Raw genomic sequence first — 25,980 nt, forward strand, 5'->3', positions numbered from 1 at the left:
AAGTTGACACTGTTCATGTTCATGATCCAGAAGCAAAAAAACAACACGAACTTTAAACACAGTAGATTACTGTTTTCACATACTGTATTCGGTTTCATTGTTATTGGTTATGTCAACTAGTGTCAACTATTTATCAGATTTATTTTTTTACAATTATATATGTTCTGATTTATGATAGGATCTAACAAATCCTAAATTCAAATAATAATAAAAAAAAAACAGCATAAGAAAAACTCTCTCTTTATAGTAGAGCTGTATTTTGTACAGCTATATTTTCTTGGAACTAGGAGGTCAGACAAATAGTACAACTGAAACTTGAGACTTAGCGGAATTAAGGATGAGTAGATAAACATTTGCACTGTATGAAAAATCTAATTTGCATATAGTATGTAAACTATGACTAGTCTGGGACCAAGTATGTAAGTTTAATTTCCCTTTGCAAACAATCCCAGGTGACTGGTGCAGAGAAAACTAACCTTTATTCTCTGCCTCTACACTAGGGACAGACATCAAATACCGTTGGGGGTCAGTGCTGGGATAGTTACCTAAGTAGTATTCCTTTTAAATTGTCCTTGGCATTACTCTTACATTGCCATCAACTAATATTTCACAATGTGAGGTAAAGTTATTAATTTACCACAATCCTGAACATTTTCCATTCCAGCGCATATAACAATGCGCTTTTTGCTGAGCAAGTTTACTCTCCTGGTAATGCTTCGGCTAAGTTAGCATAGTCTGAAGGTGGTTCCTGAGCTTTCCAAAACTGTAGACTACTGCTGATATCCAGTTTAAAGTCCAAATAATAATTAGGACGCATTAAATGTATTATTACCTCAAATATTATAACTACTGTATATTCTATAGTCTGTCTTTAAGATATATATAGTCTATATTTATATTTCAGATACTGTTGTTAAGTCAAGTAGCTTGTTTCTAGTTTATTAATAAAGCTGATCATAGCTTTTTGCCAAATAAATGTTAAATAAAATAATATAATATATATTATATTAATAATATATATTATATATTAATAATATATATTATATATACATATATATGTATATATATATATATTTTTTTACAGTAGATTAGTTGTGTTTTACTGTTATCAGTGTACTGCAGTATAAAACTGTAAGAGACCTTTAGGAAGGTAGGTCTTGTTTTTTTTCCCCCTTATCTATTACTTACATCGCTCTTTCACTCCCGATCCTCAGAGGAAAATACAAAGATTTTAGAGGTGCTGCAAGATGGAAGATCAGGAAATTGGTTCTGTTCTCATAGCTGCACTTAATGGGGTGGGGGAGGGTTACATGAATTGACAGTAAAGTCTGACAGGAGCAGAAAAGGGAACAGATTTTAAAACTGTAAAGAGGCTGACTATTAAAGAAATTAAGAGAATGAACAAGTGGTCATGTCTAGAGTCTCCAATATAATGATGCAGCCATAGATTTTTGATTTGGTTTAGAAACTGGGTATTGCTGTTGAAAGCAAGTTATTTTTGATGCGTTAAGAATTTTTTAGGTTTAGTGTGGTGAACATGTTAGTCTACATTAATAATATATACAATATTAGAAAATGATAGTGCTCTAGTTAAATGGAATATCATATAATTAACCTAAATATCATCAGCATCAACAACACATTAACCCAATTTTACGCAACAAAAGCCAGAAAATATAAAAAGGACACAATCATTTATGTACTTGCAAGTTTTAATCATATTGATTTTTAAAGTTTGACATATCATATAGCACATGTTGGAGTTATATCCGGTATATGCCCCTTCAATACAGAAGTAAATACAACAAGTATTGCTATAGGTGGACAGTAGAAGTAGCCGTAGTTACCTCATTATAATCATTTCATCAACAGTAAGAGGAAGAAAAACCCCAATCGTAAAGTTTTTAAGAAAGAAAACTACCCCTTAAAAAGCTAAAAGAGTCACCAGTGTGTACTGTCATTATAAACCAATATCTGGACCTGAGAAAATGATGACAGTTGTTCAAAGGTCTACTGTCCAGAAGTGTAGGAAATTTTTTTTCTCTATTTATCAATCATTTTGTTTGTAAAAAAAAAAGTGTTAAACAATATATTTCTAGTGTTTTAAACATTTCACTGATTTACTCTACTATTTCCAACGCCTTTGGTACAGACCCCTGCCTCCATGTCCAAAGCGTTCTCCAGAGTGGCTTTCACGAGAGTTTCTCTCGTGTGAACCCCGATTAGCACTGAGGTTGTCATCAGTACATTTAGCAATATTGCAACCGCACTTGTCAATTGAAATGTAGTAGTATTTCATCCTCCTGCCATCAGAGCAGATCATGTCCACAGCCTTCTTTGTAGTGGCCATTTCTTGACAGCATGAGCACGAACGCATCAAACTGCTGCTCTCTAGAGAATACCTGTTGACAAAGTTTCAAACATGACCACTGTCAGTTGCATGCTCTTATAATTTTGTGATTAGCTGTGTTAGTAGATGCTATGCTGTACTTCATTTAGAATATTTATGTTGAATCTCACATGGATGAGGACGGTCCACAAGGTCCCTCGCAAGTTGTCATTTCCACTGGGACAGTTGACTTGCAATTCTTTATCTTTAGATAGGAGGTGCTTCTTTTTATTTGACAGTCGGAACGAGGAGTACCTGCAAATTACAGGTTATTTAAAGTTTTTCTTTTTATCTTGATTAGAAGGTGTGATCTTTGAATTGTTAAAATTGTTTTATGCTCAAAATGTAGTCATGCAAGAGCAGCATTACAGGCTTCAACTGACCACAGAGGTTTGCAAAACGAGCGTTTTCGAACAATTTATTGACTCATACTCACATGTTTTGCAACATCCGTTTATGTCCGTTTGTTCAGTTCCCTGTAACAGATGTAACAGGTAACAGATTTGACAGAAATTGCTAATTGAACTGCTAAGACATGCAGCTGCAGTTTGAATCATATTGTAATTGCTGTCTCTCTTCTATTGAACTTGGCAGTGAAATTGGCTTATATCTATCATTAGGAGTATGACTCAATTCAAAGCATCTGTAAAGTGACTAAATGTGTCAACAGCTGAGCTGCTTCGGGGGAGATACCAAGACTAAATTGTAAGTGGGTGATAAGTGATACAGTAGATCTCCTCTAGATAGTTAGACCTAGTAGACCTAACTTAGAAAGTTTCCATGACTCCGTTTTCAAACCAACAGCTTTGCTTTGGTCAGAATTGGACATTGCTGTATTCAAATAAATGTCACTTGTCTTTTAGACTTTAAACTAAAATGTCTTCAAGTATTTCAGGCAAATCCAGGCACTATACAAGCACCTTTACAGTAACCTTGCTTTCGATGATAAATAGCTCATAAAACAAACAAGCTAACATCACTTTAGAGTTATTAACAAAGATATTAAGACACCAGAAATATGAACATTTCAGGGCTGGATTGTACTTACAGGAACACAGTTGGCAGGATCAAATGGAGGACACATTGTTTGGTTTTTATAAATTACTAGGTCATCGTTCACCTTCTGGCAATTATACATGGTACATTTGTCTTTTGGTGGTGACCAAGACTTGGAGGGCTGTTGGAAGTAAAGAAGAGATAAGTTAAAAAATGCAAACAATTGTAATTAATACTACAAGTTTACAGAGAGAGATTCTGAAGGTTTAGCTTACAGCAATAATAACTGTATTGTAGCCTGGAATCTCCAAAACACAGCTTGTTTTTTTACATGATCCACAACATTGTCCAACTTTCGGTTCATAAACGTAGCCCTGTTTGAAAAAAAACAAGAGAAATCAATTAGGACTGCAACATCAGTCATTTGCATCAACACTTAACTACTGGCAGATAACTTTTGTCATTCTAAATATATTGGATGTCATACTGTTTATGTATTGGCTCTACTAGCATATCCCCATTACTAGTACTGCGATACTGCTGTAAATACTTCTTGTAAAGGTACCTGTGGACACTGTGTTTCACAACGTATTATCTGACACTTGTAGTCGTTCAACTTAGTGTTGGGATTCCTAGTTTCAGTACAGCGGCAGGTTTCACATGGGCCTTTGGAGAAATCCATACCAGGCTGTGAACAATAAAAAGTAAAGTTTGAGCCGATTTAATATAAAGGCCATAAAAACTAACTGTGGTGAAAATACAGTTGAGTGAAAATATTCAATTAATAAATTATTCTGAAAATCACAAGATTAATTTATACTGTAGGTTACAACATTTAGTAACACCTTTAAAATATATACTTACCTTGTACTCAATCTCATTGTAGACACAGACACCTTTGGGTACTAGACACAAAAATAATGACCACTTTAGAGGATAATATCAAGTATAGTTTAAATGTTTTTTACACACTAAAACCTTAAGAAATAGACCTTTATTAACCTTTATTAGGACTTACCACAGCTGTAGGAGGGGCAGCAACTGTCATTAAAGATGTTAATCTTCAACTCAAATCCCAGTTCACACTTCTTCTGCGATCCGCAGCGGCTCTTATCACATTCTAAAAATAAATATTAGACAATTAAAATTAGTCAGACAATGCATGGAAAATAGATAATGTACTAAATGTATTAAACCCTTTGACAGTTCTAAATGCAGGATATGTTCTATGGCAATGACACCTTTACTTAAGTATAAGCTGTAAGTAATTCTTCTACCACTGCAAAGATCAGTGCAACGATTAAAAATAACTAAGAAGTATTTTTAGATTTCTGATACTCACCAAAGCATCACATCTTTCTCCTAAATTTTTTTGTTTGTAACATTGTGTGAGTAGATGTAGACGCAGTATCTTAAGTCACTTACCACATATCTGTGTGTCACAGCAGTCCACCTTCTTGGTCACTAACACCTCACCTTCCTTGGTACAAGTCACTGTTTTTTGTGTGGGACATGTAAGAGGCTTACACTGAACACTCATAGTGTCCTTATCACAAGCACACTGCTGACAGCCACTCATCCAAGTCTCTCCATACTATATGAGGGATAGAAGAGAAACATTAAGTAACAGAGGAAAAAATCTAATACATTGTAAATAATGAAAATGATTCGTGTATTGTAGAATTAACCTCTTTAGGTTGGCCATCAGGTCCAGTGCAACCTTAAACAACAGCATGAACAACTAGTTTATTTTTAAATTAATAAATTCACAAAAAAAGTAGAATTTTGTTAAATTAAATACATTTCTTACAGGAGGAGACGCAGATGTCAGAGTTTGAACTGAACAAAGTCAACCCCTCTGGGCAGAAACATCCCTCAGTGAATTGACAAGCTGTGCTCTTCACACCTGACTCCTCCTGGCACTGCTCTGTGTACTTATTATTGTATCTATAAATGAAAAACAACACTAAGTACTTCACAAATAAAATGATGATTAATGATTGATGCATACTATGCAGTACAGACACTAAGTGTGACAATTTTCTAGCAGTGTTGCTCCACAGTAGCAATGGCTCAACATAGCAGTGTCAACTGATCGACTACATTAGTCCAGGATAAAGTATCTCAATAATTACTTATGATCTCGCGAAGATAAATATTATGGTGATGTGGTTTTAAATGATAAGTATCAGCTGTAATCACTTTTGTTATCTAATTTTAATGCAATATTATTAATAACTATTCTTTTTAATAGTATCAAATACCTACCAAACCAATAGACATCATTCTCATCATCTGTAGCTCTATGTAAGTTTTTCATGATTGAATGGTAACATACAAATAAATTAAATAACAAAATAAACTACTAATAAACTACTAAATGAGCCAAATACCTTTACAATTATAAAAACAGAACCGAGTGCTTACCTTGCATTGCAAGTTGGTGCAACAGTTGGTCCACAAGGTTTGTAGACTTTATTTGCAGGACATTTATACTCTACAATAAGAAAATGTGTATAAGAATATAATAAAGTCTTCTGATCATAGCATTGTTTGATCAGAAAAACACCTACCACACTGTCCTTTTGTGGCGCTTCTCCAGTCTACACAGACAGATGCGTCAGCACACAAACTTGCATATGCCTCCAGACTGGAACAACCCATGGTGGAATTTGGCATGTGGCAAACATCAAATTTACAGGCCTCATAGAAGTTTTGTGGTGCGACTACTTTGTGGCATTTCTCAAACACCCTTAATGTAAAATCAAAAGAAAGTTGATGAGTTTGAGTCATACAGCAACATGAACTGACGGTCTGATCTTTGTTCTGTAAACTCTTACTTGCTGATCAAAATTTCGCAAACATCAGGTTTGCACGATGACTGTGTAGGTTTTGGAGTTGGTGGAGGAGAAGGTTTCTCACAATAAGGCTTTGTCTTATCAGGTACATTCCAGTTATTTGCCATCTCAGAACATGAGGGGTGGATCTGGCCATTTGGTAATCTGCAGTCATTCTTCTGGTTATTGTCACAGGGACCTTGAGAAAATAAACATTAACATAAATTATAACCTTATATGTTATTACAAAGATTAGTGGGTTTATATTTAATATACTATTGTTTATATAGTTTCATCCTTGTACAGTATGTAACATACAACACATACCTCATTTGTTTTTAAACACAATTATTTTAACAGCAAACTGATTCTCAGCTGATTGATCATCTTACCACATTGTCCTTCTGTGTTGTCGTGGAAAAGGGAAAATGGCAAATCAACGCTGAACATAAGCCCTTTGAATGACACGACTGCTTCAATTGCCGGGATTTTCAAAAGCAGCTCAATTGCAGTACTTGTGATGATAAAGTCAGTAGTAGAGTAGGTTGGGAAAACTTGCTTGCCGTTAACGTACACCTAAAGAAATTCAACATTTATAAAATTTGTACATAATTTATATTTATTCAGGCAATAATAATTAAAATCATATATATTTACCAAGTTCGCAGTCTTTGTCCCTCTCTGTTGTGTAAGACGAATTTCATAATTTTTATAATACACAATCAAAGCTTTAGGACAGGTCACGGTTCCAGAGGGATCGCAGTTTTCATTATCAATATAAATCTTGAAATTGTATTTGGGAATTATCTCTTTGACTAAAACGTAGGTGCAGTTTTTCTGGAAGCTGTAATATAGTCCATCAAATGTCACATAATGAGGATCTCCCCAGCCAGAGCAAACACCTGTAACATGAATGAAATCATATTGAAAATGCCATCAAAGTCAAGCTATATGTAAAATTAGTATGTTTAGTTTCCACGTTAACTTACATTTGCACTCATAGTGGAAACAGCAGCCTCCTTCATCATAAACTTTAACTGGTGGCAGCCCATTTACACAGACAGGTTGGGTCACTTCTTTACATGGTACATGTTCTGTGATTATTTTACCATCATCACATTTTTCTGTAGTGCAGGTGTTCGGCTTCCAGGATTCACCATTCTGTAAAAGCCATGGTAGCAGTTTTAGTAATCCAGTTTTAAAAGAAACATTGCTTTGGAGCAAATTGTAACTCCAAATTGTAACTCTAAACACATTAAAGAGGATAAGAGACAGACATAATGCTAAGTTGAAGCATTATGTACAAATTATGTACTAACTTGAATTCTCACATTAGCTGTTGTTTGAATATATTTCAGGTTACAGTATTTTTAAACTATTTTGTAATATTTTTAGATGAAATATACCCTGTATTACTGTAGAGGGTTGCTAGAACTAGCTAGAACTAGCTATAGACTATTTCAAGAACTTGCAGGAGGTAGCTTCAATGTACTGTTTTGATCCCAATGAAAACAGGCTGTTTTGATTAAGCTAGCTGGGATCCAAATAGATGGAATTAAACAATGTCCCCACTCTGTGCATTTTTATTAATTACACTCAACTAAAAGGAATTACCTGCCAATAATCAATCAATCGACTATGGTGACATTTAATAAAAAAATAATTTCAGTATATAATAACCACATTCACTAGACAAAGATATTATAATATAATAATAAGATAATAAAATAATATAATATCTTTTTCTTTTGTACTATGACTCCTAAACATGTCTGGTTCATTAAAAAAATACCCAGCAGCAGAATAGGTTTAATAAGACCCATCACTTTATCCAAGGTAAATAAAATACCTTATTCCATTATTTTTAGAAAATGAACCGGGGAAATGAAGTCAGTTGATGTAAGAAACAACCAGTTTGACTGTCTTTGGGGTAAGTGCAAGGCAGAAATTTTATTGTATGATGATCTTCTACTTTAAAGAACATTTAACTGAATTCAAATACCTTTCGAGGTGGTTGTAGATATGAACAGTCTTTAAATGGTTTCAGTGTGGTTTCTGGAATAGTACTGTGTGATGTAGAGCCAAGTCCTGTAGTAATGCCAGAGCTAGTGGTGGTAGATGTTGGTAGAGTAGTAGTGTGACACGGTCTAGCAAGCTTCTCAACAATGCAATTTGCACTGCAATATGCAGTGAAACACCAGCCTCCTCCATCAGTCTTATTGTACATGAAGCTACCTGTAAATTGAATAAAACCATGACAGTTAATGTATTTCAAAATTTAAAATACCAAAGTTAAAGGTGTGTTTTGTTAAAACAACTCTGACTCTAGTCTCTAAGTGTGCCTGATAACAGGTCTGCAATTACTATATAACATATAAATAGATAAAAATAGAATAACTATGTTGAGACTGATGATTATGATAAAAGATGTTAATGTTACTAGAATTTTACATCAGAACATGATTACATGTGATGGTTTAGACTGTAAGAAACAGTGTATAACTTAAATGTTAATGTGAGAAGAACAGCTTACCGGGAGAGAAAAACTGATCCATGTACTTGCAAAAACATAAAGTTGTTTTGCCTGTTGTGCTGGCAGTGGATTTTTCTGTACCGAAAGTTGTAGTATGGGGTTTTTCAGTGACTGTGGTGGATTCAGAGCCTGTTGTGCCACTAGATCCTCCTGTTGTTGCTGATGTACTGGTTGTTACTCCTCCAGTGGTTGCTTTAGTGATTGAGGTTGATGTACTGGGTTTTTCAGTGACTGTGGTGGATTCAAAGCCTGTTGTGCCACTAGATTCTCCTGTTGTTGCTGATGTACTGGTTGTTTCTGCCCCAGTGGTTGCTTCTGTGATTGAAGTTGATGTACTGGGTTTTTCGGTGACTGTGGTGGATTCAGAGCCTGTTGTGCCACTAGATTCTCCTGTTGTTGCTGATGTACTGGTTGTTACTCCTCCAGTGGTTGCTTCTGTGATTGAGGTTGATGTACTGGGTTTTTCAGTGACTGTGGTGGATTCAGAGCCTGTTGTACCACTAGATTCTCCTGTTGTTGCTGATGTACTGGTTGTTTCTGCCCCAGTGGTTGCTTCTGTGATTGAGGTTGATGTACTGGGTTTTTCAGTGACTGTGGTGGATTCAGAGCCTGTTGTGCCACTAGATTCTCCTGTTGTTGCTGATGTACTGGTTGTTTCTGCCCCAGTGGTTGCTTCTGTGATTGAGGTTGATGTACTGGGTTTTTCAGTGACTGTGGTGGATTCAGAGCCTGTTGTACCACTAGATTCTCCTGTTGTTGCTGATGTACTGGTTGTTTCTGCCCCAGTGGTTGCTTCTGTGATTGAGGTTGATGTACTGGGTTTTTCAGTCAATGTGGTGGATTCAGAGCCTGTTGTGCCACTAGATTCTCCTGTTGTTGCTGATGTACTGGTTGTTTCTGCCCCAGTGGTTGCTTCTGTGATTGAGGTTGATGTACTGGGTTTTTCAGTGACTGTGGTGGATTCAGAGCCTGTTGTGCCACTAGATTCTCCTGTTGTTGCTGATGTACTGGTTGTTACTCCTCCAGTGGTTGCTTCTGTGATTGAGGTTGATGTACTGGGTTTTTCAGTCAGTGTGGTGGATTCAGAGCCTGTTGTGCCACTAGATTCTCCTGTTGTTGCTGATGTACTGGTTGTTTCTGCCCCAGTGGTTGCTTCTGTGATTGAGGTTGATGTACTGGGTTTTTCAGTCAGTGTGGTGGATTCAGAGCCTGTTGTGCCACTAGATTCTCCTGTTGTTGCTGATGTACTGGTTGTTTCTGCCCCAGTGGTTGCTTCTGTGATTGACGTTGATGTACTGGGTTTTTCAGAGACTGTGGTGGATTCAGAGCCTGTTGTACCACTAGATTCTCCTGTTGTTGCTGATGTACTGGTTGTTTCTGCCCCAGTGGTTGCTTCTGTGATTGAGGTTGATGTACTGGGTTTTTCAGTGACTGTGGTGGATTCAGAGCCTGTTGTACCACTAGATCCTCCTGTTGTTGCTGATGTACTGGTTGTTTCTGTTTCAGTGTATACATTTGTGATTGAGGTTGATGTACTGGGTTTTTCAGTGACTGTGGTGGATTCAGAGCCTGTTGTGCCACTAGATTCTCCTGTTGTTGCTGATGTACTGGTTGTTTCTGCCTCCAGTGGTTGCTTTAGTGATTGACGTTGATGTACTGGGTTTTTCAGTGACTGTGGTGGATTCAGAGCCTGTTGTGCCACTAGATTCTCCTGTTGTTGCTGATGTACTGGTTGTTACTGCCTCCAGTGGTTGCTTCTGTGATTGAGGTTGATGTACTGGGTTTTCAGTGACTGTGGTGGATTCAGAGCCTGTTGTGCCACTAGATCCTCCTGTTGTTGCTGATGTACTGGTTGTTTCTGCCCCAGTGGTTGCTTCTGTGATTGAAGTTGATGTACTGGGTTTTTCGGTGACTGTGGTGGATTCAGAGCCTGTTGTGCCACTAGATTCTCCTGTTGTTGCTGATGTACTGGTTGTTACTCCTCCAGTGGTTGCTTCTGTGATTGAGGTTGATGTACTGGGTTTTTCAGTGACTGTGGTGGATTCAGAGCCTGTTGTACCACTAGATTCTCCTGTTGTTGCTGATGTACTGGTTGTTTCTGCTCCAGTGGTTGCTTCTGTGATTGAGGTTGATGTACTGGGTTTTTTCAGTGACTGTGGTGGATTCAGAGCCTGTTGTGCCACTAGATCCTCCTGTTGTTGCTGATGTACTGGTTTTTTCTCCTCCATGTGGTTGCTCTGTGATTGACGTTGGATGTACTGGGTGTTTTTCGGTGACTGTGGTGGATTCAGAGCTGTTGTGCCACTAGATCCTCCTGTTGTTGCTGATGTACTGGTTGTTTCTGCCCCAGTGGTTGCTTCTGTGATTGAGGTTGATGTACTGGGTTTTTCAGTGACTGTGGTGGATTCAGAGCCTGTTGTGCCACTAGATTCTCCTGTTGTTGCTGATGTACTGTTGTTTCTGCCCCAATGGTTGCTTCTGTGATTGAAGTTGATGTACTGGGTTTTTCGGTGACTGTGGTGGATTCAGAGCCTGTTGTGCCACTAGATTCTCCTGTTGTTGCTGATGTACTGGTTGTTACTCCTCCAGTGGTTGCTTCTGTGATTGAGGTTGATGTACTGGGTTTTTCAGTCAGTGTGGTGGATTCAGAGCCTGTTGTGCCACTAGATTCTCCTGTTGTTGCTGATGTACTGGTTGTTTCTGCCCCAGTGGTTGCTTCTGTGATTGACGTTGATGTACTGGGTTTTTCAGTGACTGTGGTGGATTCAGAGCCTGTTGTACCACTAGATTCTCCTGTTGTTGCTGATGTACTGGTTGTTTCTGCCCCAGTGGTTGCTTCTGTGATTGAGGTTGATGTACTGGGTTTTTCAGTGACTGTGGTGGATTCAGAGCCTGTTGTGCTAATGAGCTTTCCTGTTGTTGCTGATGTACTGGTTGTTTCTGTTTCAGTGTATACATTTGTGATTGAGGTTGATGTACTGGGTTTTTCAGTGACTGTGGTGGATTCAGAGCCTGTTGTGCCACTAGATTCTCCTGTTGTTGCTGATGTACTGGTTGTTTCTGCCCCAGTGGTTGCTTCTGTGATTGAGGTTGATGTACTGGGTTTTTTCAGTGACTGTGGTGGATTCAGAGCCTGTTGTGCCACTAGATTCTCCTGTTGTTGCTGATGTACTGGTTGTTTCTGCCCCAGTGGTTGCTTTTGTGATTGACGTTGATGTACTGGGTTTTTCAGTGACTGTGGTGGATTCAGAGCCTGTTGTGCCACTAGATTCTCCTGTTGTTGCTGATGTACTGGTTGTTTCTGCCTCCAGTGGTTGCTTCTGTGATTGAGGTTGATGTACTGGGTTTTTCAGTGACTGTGGTGGATTCAGAGCCTGTTGTGCCACTAGATCCTCCTGTTGTTGCTGATGTACTGGTTGTTTCTGCCCCAGTGGTTGCTTCTGTGATTGAAGTTGATGTACTGGGTTTTTCAGTGACTGTGGTGGATTCAGAGCCTGTTGTGCCACTAGATTCTCCTGTTGTTGCTGATGTACTGGTTGTTACTCCTCCAGTGGTTGCTTCTGTGATTGAGGTTGATGTACTGGGTTTTTCAGTCAGTGTGGTGGATTCAGAGCCTGTTGTGCCACTAGATTCTCCTGTTGTTGCTGATGTACTGGTTGTTTCTGCCCCAGTGGTTGCTTCTGTGATTGACGTTGATGTACTGGGTTTTTCAGAGACTGTGGTGGATTCAGAGCCTGTTGTACCACTAGATTCTCCTGTTGTTGCTGATGTACTGGTTGTTTCTCCTCCTGTGGTTGCTTCTGTGATTGAGGTTGATGTACTGGGTTTTTCGGTGACTGTGGTGGATTCAGAGCCTGTTGTGGCACTAGATTCTCCTGTTGTTGATGATGTACTGGTTGTTTTCTGCCCCAGTGGTTGCTTTCTGTGATTGAGGTTGATGTACTGGTTTTCAGTGACCTGTGGTGGATTCAGAGCCTGTTGTGCACTAGATTCTCCTTTTGTTGCTGATGTACTGGTTGTTTCTGCCTCCAGTGGTTGCTTCTGTGATTGAGGTTGATGTACTGGGTTTTTCAGTGACTGTGGTGGATTCAGAGCCTGTTGTGCCACTAGATTCTCCTGTTGTTGCTGATGTACTGGTTGTTTCTGCTCCAGTGGTTGCTTCTAGTGATTGACGTTGATGTACTGGGTTTTTCAGTGACTGTGGTGGATTCAGAGCCTGTTGTGCCACTAGATTCTCCTGTTGTTGCTGATGTACTGGTTGTTTCTGCCCCAGTGGTTGCTTCTGTGATTGAGGTTGATGTACTGGGTTTTTCAGTGACTGTGGTGGATTCAGAGCCTGTTGTGCCACTAGATTCTCCTGTTGTTGCTGATGTACTGGTTGTTTCTGCCCCAGTGGTTGCTTCTGTGATTGAGGTTGATGTACTGGGTTTTTCAGTGACTGTGGTGGATTCAGAGCCTGTTGTGCCACTAGATTCTCCTGTTGTTGCTGATGTACTGGTTGTTACTCTGCTCCAGTGGTTTGCTTCTGTGATTTGAGGTTGATGTACTGGGTTTTTCAGTGACTGTGGTGGATTCAGAGCCTGTTGTGCTAATGAGCTTTCCTGTTGTTGCTGATGTACTGGTTGTTTCTGTTTCAGTGTATACGTTTGTGATTGAGGTTGATGTACTGGGTTTTTCAGTGACTGTGGTGGTTCAGAGGCCTTGTTGTGACACTAGATTATCCTGTTGTTGCTGATGTACTGGTTGTTCTGCCTCCATGTGGTTGCTTCTGTGATTGCGGTTGATGTACTGGGGTTTTTCGGTGACTGCTGGTGGATTCAGAGCATGTTGTGCCACCTAGATTCTCTGTTGTTGCTGATGTACTGGTTGTTTACTCCTCCCAGTGGTTGCTTCTGTGATTGAGTTGATGTACTGGGTTTTTCAGTGACTGTGGTGGATTCAGAGCCTGTTGTGCCACTAGATTCTCCTGTTGTTGCTGATGTACTGGTTGTTCCTGCCCCAGTGGTTGCTTTAGTGATTGAGGTTGATGTACTGGGTTTTTCAGTGACTGTGGTGGATTCAGAGCCTGTTGTGCCACTAGATTCTCCTGTTGTTGCTGATGTACTGGTTGTTTCTGCCCCAGTGGTTGCTTCTGTGATTGAGGTTGATGTTACTGGGTTTTCAGTGACTGTGGTGGATTCAGAGCCTGTTGTGCCACTAGATTCTCTAGTTGTTGCTGATGTACTGGTTGTTTTCTGCCCAGTGGTTGCTTCTGTGATTGAAGTTGATGTACTGGGTTTTTCGTGACTGTGGTGGATTCAGAGCCTGTTGTGCCACTAGATTCTCCTGTTGTTGCTGATGTACTGGTTGTTACTCCTCCAGTGGTTGCTTCTGTGATTGAGGTTGATGTACTGGGTTTTTCAGTCAGTGTGGTGGATTCAGAGCCTGTTGTGCCACTAGATTCTCCTGTTGTTGCTGATGTACTGGTTGTTACTCCTCCAGTGGTTGCTTCTGTGTTGAGGTTGATGTACTGGGTTTTTCAGAGACTGTGGTGGATTCAGAGCCTGTTGTGCCACTAGATTCTCCTGTTGTTGCTGATGTACTGGTTGTTTCTCCCCAGTGGTTGCTTCTGTTATTGAGGTTGATGTACTGGGTTTTTCAGTGACTGTGGTGGATTCAGAGCCTGTTGTGCCACTAGATTCTCCTGTTGTTGCTGATGTACTGGTTGTTTCTGCCCCAGTGGTTGCTTCTGTGATTGAGGTTGATGTACTGGGTTTTTCAGTGACTGTGGTGGATTCAGAGCCTGTTGTGCCACTAGATTCTCCTGTTGTTGCTGATGTACTGGTTGTTTCTGCTCCAGTGGTTGCTTCTGTGATTGAGGTTGATGTACTGGGTTTTTCAGTGACTGTGGTGGATTCAGAGCCTGTTGTGCCACTAGATTCTCCTGTTGTTGCTGATGTACTGGTTGTTTCTGCCCCAGTGGTTGCTTCTGTGATTGAGGTTGATGTACTGGGTTTTTCAGTGACTGTGGTGGATTCAGAGCCTGTTGTGCCACTAGATTCTCCTGTTGTTGCTGATGTACTGGTTGTTACTGCCCCAGTGGTTGCTTCTGTGATTGAGGTTGATGTACTGGGTTTTTCAGTGACTGTGGTGGATTCAGAGCCTGTTGTTCCACTAGATTCTCCTGTTGTTGCTGATGTACTGGTTGTTACTCCTTCAGTGGTTGCTTCTGTGATTGAGGTTGATGTACTGGGTTTTTCAGTGACTGTGGTGGATTCAGAGCCTGTTGTGCCACTAGATTCTTCTGTTGTTGCTGATGTACTGGTTGTTACTCCTCCAGTGGTTGCTTCTGTGATTGAGGTTGATGTACTGGGTTTTTCAGTGACTGTGGTGGATTCAGAGCCTGTTGTTCCACTAGATTCTCCTGTTGTTGCTGATGTACTGGTTGTTACTCCTCCAGTGGTTGCTTCTGTGATTGAGGTTGATGTACTGGGTTTTTCAGTGACTGTGGTGGATTCAGAGCCTGTTGTGCCACTAGATTCTCCTGTTGTTGCTGATGTACTGGTTGTTTCTGCCCCAGTGGTTGCTTCTGTGATTGAGGTTGATGTACTGGGTTTTTCAGTCAGTGTGGTGGATTCAGAGCCTGTTGTGCCACTAGATTCTCCTGTTGTTGCTGATGTACTGGTTGTTCCTGCCCCAGTGGTTGCTTTAGTGATTGAGGTTGATGTACTGGGTTTTTCAGTGACTGTGGTGGATTCAGAGCCTGTTGTGCCACTAGATTCTCCTGTTGTTGCTGATGTACTGGTTGTTACTCCTCCAGTGGTTGCTTCTGTGATTGAGGTTGATGTACTGGGTTTTTCAGTGACTGTGGTGGATTCAGAGCCTGTTGTGCCACTAGATTCTCCTGTTGTTGCTGATGTACTGGTTGTTTCTGCCCCAGTGGTTGCTTCTGTGATTGAGGTTGATGTACTGGGTTTTTCAGTGACTGTGGTGGATTCAGAGCCTGTTGTGCCACTAGATTCTCCTGTTGTTGCTGATGTACTGGTTGTTTCTGCTCCAGTGGTTGCTTCTGTGATTGAGGTTGATGTACTGGGTTTTTCAGTGACTGTGGTGGATTCAGAGCCTGTTGTGCCACTAGATTCTCCTGTTGTTGCTGATGTACTGGTTGTTTCTGCCCCAGTGGTTGCTTTAGTGATTGAGGTTGATGTACTGGGTTTTTCAGTGACTGTGGTGGATTCAGAGCCTGTTGTGCCACTAGATCCTCCTGTTGTTGCTGATGTACTGGTTGTTTCTGCTCCAGTGGTTGCTTCTGTGATTAAGGTTGATGTACTGGGTTTTTCAGTGACTGTGGTGGATTCAGAGCCTGTTGTGCCACTAGATTCTCCTGTTGTTGCTGATGTACTGGTTGTTTCTGCTCCAGTGGACGTTTTTCCTTTTGTGATTGTTGTACTGGCTTCATGTTCTGTCGTGGTGGTAATGGGCTTTTTCGTGGTTGATTGCTCACAAATGTTTAAACAGCATTTTACCCTTATTTCATAGTCCAAACATTTAGGAGGCATTTGGTCTTTATTATAACAGATCAAGCCATCTGTTGGGTTGCATGTTACTTTTTGACCTAGGTCATTCAAAGGTTCATCTCTAAAATCTATTGCTCTACACTCTATTTTCAGGGGTTTTTTGCAACCACTCAGATATGTATCAGTAATTTTATTTATGGTTTCAAAGTCCCCTCCATCTGGGGTAGATTCAGGGTAATGAGTGTTACTCCAGGCAGACCACATACACTTTTCACATTCAGAAGCTGTTGTGTTAAGTATTCCTGTGGTTAGCGTGGTGATGGGTTTTGCTGTTGATGAGGTACCAGGCCTTTCTGCTGTGGTGGATTTTTCTTTGATTGTGGTGGATTGAAGAGTTGTGATTTCTGCTGTTGTTGTGGATGGTGCTTCTGTCATTGCCAAAAAACATAAACCAGTAAAATAAATCTATTAAAGTTCTCAGTCGTCAAATTATATAAGAATCCCTTAAACCTGTGCTGATTGTCGTTGAAATGTAATTTTTGACTTACCAGTTGTGGTAAAAACAAAAATAGTTGTTGTTTCAATGGGAGGAGTTGTAGTGCAAATTTCTATAGTTCTTGTAATATTTCCATTTGTTCCACAAACAGCAGACATACAGGTTCCATCTCCATCATGTGTATCATAGATCTTATCGCCATACTTGTATGTATGACCTTTATATGAACATGTGCAAGCTGCAAAAGAAAAAGTGTGTTATACATTTTCATTATTATTAATTATACATAAGTTAGACTCTTGACCTTTAAATTAAACTTTATGTTTTGATAGCTTTATCAGTGGCAATCGGAAAAACAATCACAATCAATATTATAAAAATATAGTAAAAAGTGTCATAGCTATAACCAAAATAATGTTTATACAATTCACCTTGGACATCATAGCTGCACTCCACTTTTGCTGAAGAACAGTAACTAAAAGGTAAATGAAAGAAAAGGTTTTTGTTTATATATAATCTACAAATATCATGTATGAAGGTTGTTGCCTCATGTTGTCTCATTTCTATCTATCTATCTTATAACTTATAATATAACATTTCTCCCAACTTCAGAATTTGTGAGGTGAAAAGTGTTGTACCATTTGTGACAGTTTTTTTTTGGAGGCATGAACTCCCCTTCTTCATAATGCTTTCCTTCATCATCATAACAGCCACATTCCTTCTTCGAGACACACTTCATAGTAGTTTCTTCAAGATAAGTTCGTTCCGGTGGGCAACTTGGATAGCAGCCTTAAAAAGATAAATGTTTTTGTAAATTTCAAACCTTGAACAAAAATGAATAGATATATCAGCACATTTGCACTTCTCAATTCCCACTCATCTACAGTCCTTAACTATTCTAAAATAGCTATTCTTAACTAACTAAAAGAGTATTCAAGCTCACTATTCACTTTTCCTTGACTAATCATGCTAAAAATATAGAGACTTTCCCTTTCAAGGCATTTGTACCTTCTAATGCTGGAATTTTATTGTAGCATATTCCTGAAGGATTCCTACATGTTGTCATGCATGGTTTTCCACAGGGCTCATAGTGCCATTCACACTCTCCATCAGGGTTGTAATAATCACAGAACAGAGCTAATGAAACAAAAATATTAAAATTAATGAAAATAAAAACATTTCTTAACAAAAATGAGAATCAAGCTTGATTTATAAACTTTAGAAATACAATGACAATGGTAATGCAAAGAGACGATGTTGAAATCTATTAATTGTTTGTTTCATAAAATTAAAACACTCACGGCAAATTGTGGGAGTTCTCCATTTTATGCAGGCTCCGGCCTCATTACAAGCTGCTGCATAGGCAGCTACAGCCGAGCAGAAACACTCACAGTCTCCTCCAGTATTGCAGGCACATGTATCTCCCACACAAGCATCATAAAAATTTTGGGGAGCCACCTTATTGAAAAATATATTTTGAAAAGTATAAATCATTTGGGATTATATGTCATATGACAATGCTTGGTAATTTTCTTACCTTTGAATGACAGGCAGCAAATACTTCACTGTTGATAATGCTGCAGTGTTTTGCTGCCCATGCTTGTCTGTGTGAATTCAGGCTGCACGGATCTTTTAGTGTGTTTGCATTAGGACAAGTTGATGACACTTTCCAGCTGTTTCCAAACTCAAGGGCTGTAACCACAATTTCATTGCTTCTTGTGCTGAAATCATTCTTGACATTCCCATCGTAATTTCCACACAGACCACAGACTTTGCCCTGGGATAAAATGAAATATATTTAATTTGTAAAATGGCAACTGCTTTAACATTTATCTTACTGACCATAAATCTGTTGACCCACCTTGAATGTCGGGCTGAGTCTGATCATCAGTGTTGTCCTCTTATCCCAGATGAGAACAAGACCATTCTTTGCCTCAATGACAAGATATATACCCATAGTGTTGATGTGATAGGGTATGTCCACTCCTGTGCCTTGCTTGATAACCCTGACATCTTCCTCCGAAAGAAAGATTTCATTGTTCTGAGGGAATGAAACATGCTTATTTGTTGATCATGCACTGTTATTTTATGAATATTTTAAAAATTATTCATAAAATTAAGAAAATACTATTACCCCTAAGTAAAGTTTGATAGCAGTGGAGCAGATGCTTTCAGTTGTTCCACATGGGATGCTCTCAGTCAGGACCCTGAAGGTGCCATTTGTATCATCTCCACAGAAGTCCTACAAGATATTCATATGATAAACTGATATCAGAATTTCAGGATGGACAAATACCAATTCCTAAATTAAAGTATTACATAGTATGTGATATACCTGAGCGAAGACATAGCCACAGTCTCCATTAAAGGAGAATTTATTTTGATCAAAACTGGTGTAATGTCCTTCTCCATATATGGTACAGGTCCCATCACAGTCCTTGTCTGTACATTCCCATTTTCTGCTTTTGCAAGTGCTGTGATTTAAAAAGAAAAAAAAATAATGTCACGTCAACATATACTGTTCACACAACACAAAAAGGTAACCTGACAATGCATTACATAATATAGGAAAGCTAACCATGTGTTGCATCCCACAGTGATAGTTTTTCCAGAATCATAGGATTCTCCATTGTGTGTGCAGGGACAGTCCTCCTCCTTGATACAACCTCCTTTACCATCTGACAGCAGGCCAGCAGGACAAACACAGCCTGAGAGGCAATGTGTGCTGATCTGTACAGTAAAACAGTAATATGTTTAACATGTGAATCTGATGTTTTTTTGTACCTGTGTAACAAGTCACGGACCACTGTCACATTCTTACACATTCGATGTCCAGTGTCTGGCAGCTTTTTTGGCACTCTGACCCCTGATCGCCTGGCTTTGCACCGGAGCAGTTGAGGAAAACCATTGGATCTGTGCATGCTGATGTGACAATAGTGTGTTACAAAGAAACTACATGGTATTGTTGTTTTATTCCATAAGTATATACAGTATGCTTTGGTATAGAAAGAATATGATGTGCAGAGTGTTGTGTACTTACATTCATTAATTTGGTTTCCTGTACAGATTAATTTTCCACCTTTGCAAGAACTAAAATACATAGAACAGGCAATGTCAACAAAGAAGAGAAATATATTTTCTTTTTTATTTTAACAGCTGTTGCTCAATTTCTTGGTAAAGAAAAAACTATTTGGGAAAGTGGTTTAAAAACACTAAAACCACAAAATTAACATCAATAAAGTATTTTTCCATTATGACAATAAGCCAAATACAAACATGGCCAATAAAGTATTTATTTTGCTGAAAAATAATAATAATTTGCAAACTACACTTCAGGTAATGCAGGTAAAACAGTATAACATCTTCAGTTTCTCTCTTGCTTTGCGACTCAATTTAATGTAGTTCATTATTCCACACTTCTCTTATTACATGTTATCTCTTTATAACAGACTAACAAAATGCCTCAGATTGCAATAAACAATTTAATGTTGCTGAACTTTAGTTTTAGTTAAAAAATTAAATCTTCACCAAGTTTGTCCCAAGACTCCGATGACCTGTCCAGGTTGCACCACAGTGTCTCCCATATGACAGGAGCATTGTGAGGCTGTCACACACTCTCCCTTCTCATTTAGGTAGGTTCCCTCCGCACAGCCGCAGCCATCAAGTGGAGTAAAGTCAATCTCACATATTAACTCTGACTGACTAAGAGAGCCACAGGTGCGACCACAGCTTGACATTTGGTAGTCATACACAAATGTAGAAGGGCAGTTACTTGTGTATTTTTCTGTTGAAAAGAAACAGTTCAGTTAATCTTTGAAAACGATAAACAAATATGCAGTAGATTTAATTTGGTCACATTTTTTTGTTACACTTACCACATATGTTGTCTCTCCACCCATTCAGAAAGATACCTGCAGCAGCACATGCATGAACATAGGAGGATATGGCAGCGCACATACACTCTTCACTGTTTTCACAGGCACAACTATCATAAATACAAGACTGCAAAGAAAAGTAGCAACAAATTAAATGAACAGTGTTTGGATGTTGAATAAATAAAATACATTTATGTAAGACTGCATACAAAAGGAATCATTGCTTACAGCCTGATAGACTTTTGGGTTGATTTCAGAATGGCACTGGGCAAAAATCTCATTTGGGTCTGACAACAAGGAGCACCAATGCTTCGCATATTTCTCTGAAAAAGCAAATATTGATGTTTAGTTTTAGAGTTTTGTGAAAAATGACGTTAAAATACAGAGAATGGTGTCAGTGACCTACCCTTCTCTATACTTAAAGTGCAGGGGTCTCCAAGTAAGTTGGTTACATCAGGGCAGGTTGTTTTGGTCTTCCATGTGTTAGCAAACGTTCCAGCAGTTCCCTCAATCAATCCATTGGTGGTTCTGAAGTCATCAGCTTCAACATCATTAAAATCTCCACAAAGACCTGGACAAAGATTTAAGACTTAATACCCTATATTAGGACTTAACAATCTATAAAATACTTCCTGCAAAAACATACTTTTTTTAGATATTTTATACTATAAAGTACAGTACAAAAAAAAAAATTAAACATACCTATGAGGTTTCCTTTTTTGGAAACACCGGCTTTAATGTAAACCTGCATAAAAGGTGTAAGCTGAATCTCAAGATCTAGCCCGTAGATAGTGTGGATTACAATAAAGAATGTCGATGGGCTGAAGAGTGTGAAGTCATCTGCAGATAAAAACATATTTTCATACTGAATAAAAAGACTGTTTTATTAACTTTTGTGAGTTCAGAGAAAAATAAGAACCAAAAAACACTCACTCATGAAAAGAGGGGGTTGAGAAGGCACTTTGTTATAAAGGATCTGTCCACTGTCTTGAACTACAAGGATCTTAAGTGAAAAAAAAAAAGACGAAATAGTAATATAGTTTTCAACAAGCATGATCATGTTTCCACTTTATTACCATTAAGCCATAATGTGATAAAATGTTACCATGTGATTCGGCAGTAACAGGGTCACTGCATTTAGGCATGTTGATTTTTCTGACTTTTCACATCTAACCAGGTCACCATGGACAGCGAAAGTCCCATTAGTTTCCTGAAGTAGAGATAAAATGCACTTCATCACTAATTGTTTTCTTATTTACACATATTTCAATTTTGTGTTTAAATTAACAGATGAAATGGTTGAAGTCTGAGTGTCTCACCTGTGTCAGAACATAAGAGCAGTCTCCATGGAAAGTATAGGTTTTAGCATCATAGGTGGTGATGTGGGCCCCACCCAGTAGGGAGCAGATACCAGGACAGTCTGTATCCTTACAGCTCCACTGACCCTGAGTGCAGATGCTGTTAACAGAGTTTAGTTAGTTTAAGTTAACAGATATTAAATAAACTGGTAAATGCAAACTTTTACTGTAGAAAATCACCATTCATGACAAGTGCTTGAGTATGAGTCTCCAGGTTTGTATGGCTTTCCATTGTGTACGCAGGAACACTGCTCAACAGCAACACACCCACTGTGTGTAATGTCATCAAAGACAGTACCTTGGGCGGAACAGAATTACATGATTTATGTTGGATCAATTAAAAAAACAAAACCAAAAAAACTGTTACACAACGCAAACCCTGTGAGACTGATAAATTATTTTCTAACACTAAAAACATATAGAACAGCAGGTTAGTAGCAGTTAGTGTTGTCAGTTAATAACTTGTGTGTACTAAATAATACAACATAACAAACAATATTTTGACATTTAACATATGTTCCAAGCATGTTCTAGATATGTTTTTGATATTGTGTATTACATCAATAAACCAAAAAATGTTTGCTCTGGCTTATAGCGTCTAATTTCAACTGAGAGCATATCGTAGCTATGATTGACAAGAGCGTAAGACACCCCTGACCCTGCCCCACTTAAGGAGTTTTAATCAAAATTACTCTTACCGGATGGGCAGAAGCATCCATCTATGCAGTGCTCCTCACACACTTGGCTTCTCTGGGGGTTGCTGCAGGTGTCAGTACAGGGACTACCACATTCTTTGTACTCCATGTTGAACGGACATGTTTTTTCTGCTCAGCACAAAAAAATTACAGAGCAGTATCAGTGATTTTTTCAAATAAAGCAGTGAAAACACTTTAAGTTGAACATCAAAAGCCAAGATTCTGTCCCCGTTCTTACCACACAGTTCTGTAGTCGTCCATTTCTGTGGTTTGCCACCTGCGTGGGCGCACTGACGAGAGTATTCTGAGATGGTCGAACACAGACATGTAGAACTGCTTCCATCACAGTTGCACAGGTCCATTGCACAGGCTTTGATGAAGGTATCAGTATCGATCAGGTTTTGACAGGTGAGGAATGCAGGTCCTATCAGCAGGTTCTTACAGATGTCGGTCTGTGGAACAAAGCATAAGACATATTTAATGTGTACCTAAATTAAATATATAGTCATTTCAGGTCCTGAAATGTATTTTTCAGATACCTCATTTGAACACGTCTTTGTGGATGGAGAGATTTCTTCACAGTTTTCTGTAGGACCATTGACTTTCCAGCTTTCAGCATAGATTTCAGGAGTTACAGATGCCCCTGTATCTAGAGGAAAAACAGGTTTTAGCAAATCTGATTACTTATTTTTTGCATTATTATTTCAAATTATTCAGTTTGTTATAGCCTGTGTTATTCAGTATTTACCTGATTTCATGAACTCGTCATAAATCTGGACTCCATTGAAGTCACCACACAGTCCACAGGTCTGATTCTTGAATTTTGCATCCAGTTCAACCTTAAAAATGAGTTTTTAATCAAATATTTGCCTGGCACCATTTATGCATGGCAGTCAGATGAAGCTGTCTAAATATTCTTTGTTTAACCATACCAGATAAGAATGTAAACTTTAACAGCTTTGCAGACACCAACTACTGATAAAACTGTGTGACAGTCAAGAGTAAGTGGACTTTAAGAGAGGACAGCTACCAACTTCAGTAGTCTTTTGTATTATAGATTTCCTCATCAACATAGTGTGTCAGGTTCAGCATAGTCATCAATAAAAATGTGTAAATGTCCCTGGGCAATGCACTGGAAACCCAGAAATGTTTTTTCATTTATTGAGTCAGTTCCAAAATCTCTAGACTAGTTGTATATAAACTATGGTGTATACATTTTCAAAGTTCTATGTAATTGCATATATGTAAGCTATCAAAATGATAAAAATAAAAATAATGTATATAGAGAGACTAGTTTAATCAGGTCAAGTGAACAAAAAACATAAACAAACATACCCAGAGAGAGTCTTCTTGATTCCACATGACAACCAAACCCAGCTTTGCCTCAATTTTGACATATGAGGCACTTCTTTTAATTGAAATCCCAGCTTTGACGAATGGTATGGAGACACTAAAAGGGACAAACATCCTCATGGTAAGATGATAACACATTAAAAGTCCCTGTAATCAGTGCATCAGTCAGTAATGAAAAGTCACATAATCAAAAAAGACTCACAGTTTATCATTGACTTTGATGGAAGTGTTGGCTAATTCCACAATGACTCCCTCTAGTCTCATGATGACCTTCTTCATGGTGGTCTTGCTGTTTATCTCCTCACGCTGAAGCTGAATATTGAAAGTTTCATAGTCTCCTTTACAATGGGATGCAAGGACGTAGTTGCAAGTGGAGGGAAGCTGGAAGAAATCTCCATCGAAAGTCTTAAAATGGTAGTTTCCCCATGTACTGCAGAACTGGTTGTTGTGAGAGGGGGTCACATCTAGTTTGAGCACAAAATTAGATTCACTATGCTAAATTGTAAAAGTTGGGTTTTTCATCTTTCATATTTTACAAAGAGTATTTCAAATGAGTTACCTGTAATTACTGGTATTTTACTTGTGGTCTGAACCATAACTTAAAAGAGAAGACATATTTTTAGTTTTTTATTAGATAAGGGTACATTTTAGCACAGCCTTTGATGTATGCAGCTCTCTTACTGCACTTACCAGTGGTGGCAGCAGATAGTCCAAAGGATAGAGTGAACCATGGTATCACCCATTCAAGTGGCATCCTGGCTGTTCTCATGATCCTCAAGTGATCACTGACTAGAGAGGAATGGTTGAGCCAACTGGTACCACACTGGTGTGTCATGCAATATAGGTCTTGGGGTGTTTACAGTTTAGGAGGGGTAAAAGGGACATTTTGGGTGTCAACCCTTACAGCTTTTGTCTCCTTGAAGCTCACACCCATGCAGAGGTTTACTATAACAACACTTAAGACCATAATTTGTCTTCATCACGAAGCATCCTCTCAACAACTCTCCATTTCTATTGCTCTATTTTGATAGTTGAAAAACACTAAAGTACCAACAATCTTTTAAATTCATTCCATACAGGTTCAGCACGCATCAGGCCTTGGATATGGTATTGATTTTATTCATATCCTGTTTCTTGAAAGAAGAAGATTAGTTTCTCACTGATCCTTTGCATTTAGGTTGTAGGGTGTGCCTATATATCTGTTAAGTAAATTCATATTTCACTCACTCATACATTCAGTCAATATTTGACAAAGACTTTGTATTATTATTACACACTGACACTGTAGGATTAACACCGTTTTTACAAGGGCTTCTTCATCCCTTCATCATTTATTGACATAATTTTTGCACTTGTCAAACCATTTGGTGAACCTTCTTGTCCTATGATTGAGGCAAATATAATTCTGGTAAAGTTTGTATAACTTTATATATAAAAACCTTTAAAGAGGGGAATTCAAATACATACAGTACATTTCGGCATGATTCTAAAGTAAAATATTTCAGTCCAGGCGCATCAAAATGTATTTTAGTATTCAGCATTGATTAAATTACAGAATTAGTTATTGCATTGCTTAGAAAATACTTATGACAGCTTTACTTGATTTATTAGTTCATTACAGGCTAGATAGGACCAAAAAGGTCAAATGGTACACTTGGACCAAATGTGTACACTAGTTTGTGTGAAAATGTTGCTGTATTGGTTCAGGAATAACAGCATAATTAATCTAAAATTACATTCCTACTCAGTTCCTCCTCTTCAGAACAATTCAGTGGTTTGGATATATTTAATTGTATGAAACAAAAACAAAAGAAGCTCACTGCAAGCTCTGCTTTCCTGTTCTCTGTGTTTGTCAATGACCTGACATTAATGGAAAGTTGACAACTGAGTCCAGTTGCCTTGATTCCACGTCCATCATTGCACTTATTACTTATTGTAATTATTCTAGACAG

The 25,980-nt window shown here is 38.5% G+C and overlaps 1 protein-coding gene across 1 annotated transcript; it reads right to left on the reverse strand.

The window, feature by feature from the left end:
- Window positions 1–1,711: 1,711 nt before the first annotated feature.
- LOC113165692 (mucin-5B-like) lies at window positions 1,712–24,801 on the reverse strand. The gene is made up of 51 exons (XM_033326019.1): window positions 24,719–24,801; window positions 24,588–24,626; window positions 24,231–24,492; window positions 24,011–24,125; window positions 23,424–23,514; window positions 23,215–23,324; window positions 22,914–23,127; window positions 22,679–22,804; window positions 22,161–22,278; window positions 21,942–22,080; window positions 21,728–21,832; window positions 21,556–21,625; window positions 21,325–21,462; window positions 21,029–21,193; window positions 20,851–20,945; window positions 20,623–20,749; window positions 20,276–20,531; window positions 19,788–19,837; window positions 19,569–19,669; window positions 19,326–19,477; window positions 19,083–19,221; window positions 18,882–18,989; window positions 18,609–18,788; window positions 18,285–18,524; window positions 18,049–18,205; window positions 17,756–17,884; window positions 17,386–17,536; window positions 17,179–17,222; window positions 16,800–16,985; window positions 16,075–16,679; window positions 13,672–13,851; window positions 12,563–12,775; window positions 8,756–9,032; window positions 8,225–8,457; window positions 7,212–7,383; window positions 6,880–7,124; window positions 6,615–6,798; window positions 6,226–6,421; window positions 5,959–6,137; window positions 5,813–5,882; window positions 5,196–5,332; window positions 5,074–5,105; window positions 4,811–4,979; window positions 4,404–4,505; window positions 4,250–4,290; window positions 3,951–4,073; window positions 3,661–3,759; window positions 3,438–3,566; window positions 2,826–2,865; window positions 2,521–2,644; window positions 1,712–2,402 (listed from the first exon to the last, which is right to left on the reverse strand). The coding sequence occupies exons 1-51, from the start codon at window positions 24,795–24,797 to the stop codon at window positions 2,129–2,131; spliced, it is 7,710 nt and encodes a 2,569-aa protein (XP_033181910.1). The 5' UTR covers window positions 24,798–24,801; the 3' UTR covers window positions 1,712–2,128.
- Window positions 24,802–25,980: the final 1,179 nt, after the last annotated feature.

This window comes from Anabas testudineus, chromosome 6 (genome assembly GCF_900324465.2).
Source record: "Anabas testudineus chromosome 6, fAnaTes1.2, whole genome shotgun sequence".
NCBI lineage: Eukaryota > Metazoa > Chordata > Actinopteri > Anabantiformes > Anabantidae > Anabas > Anabas testudineus.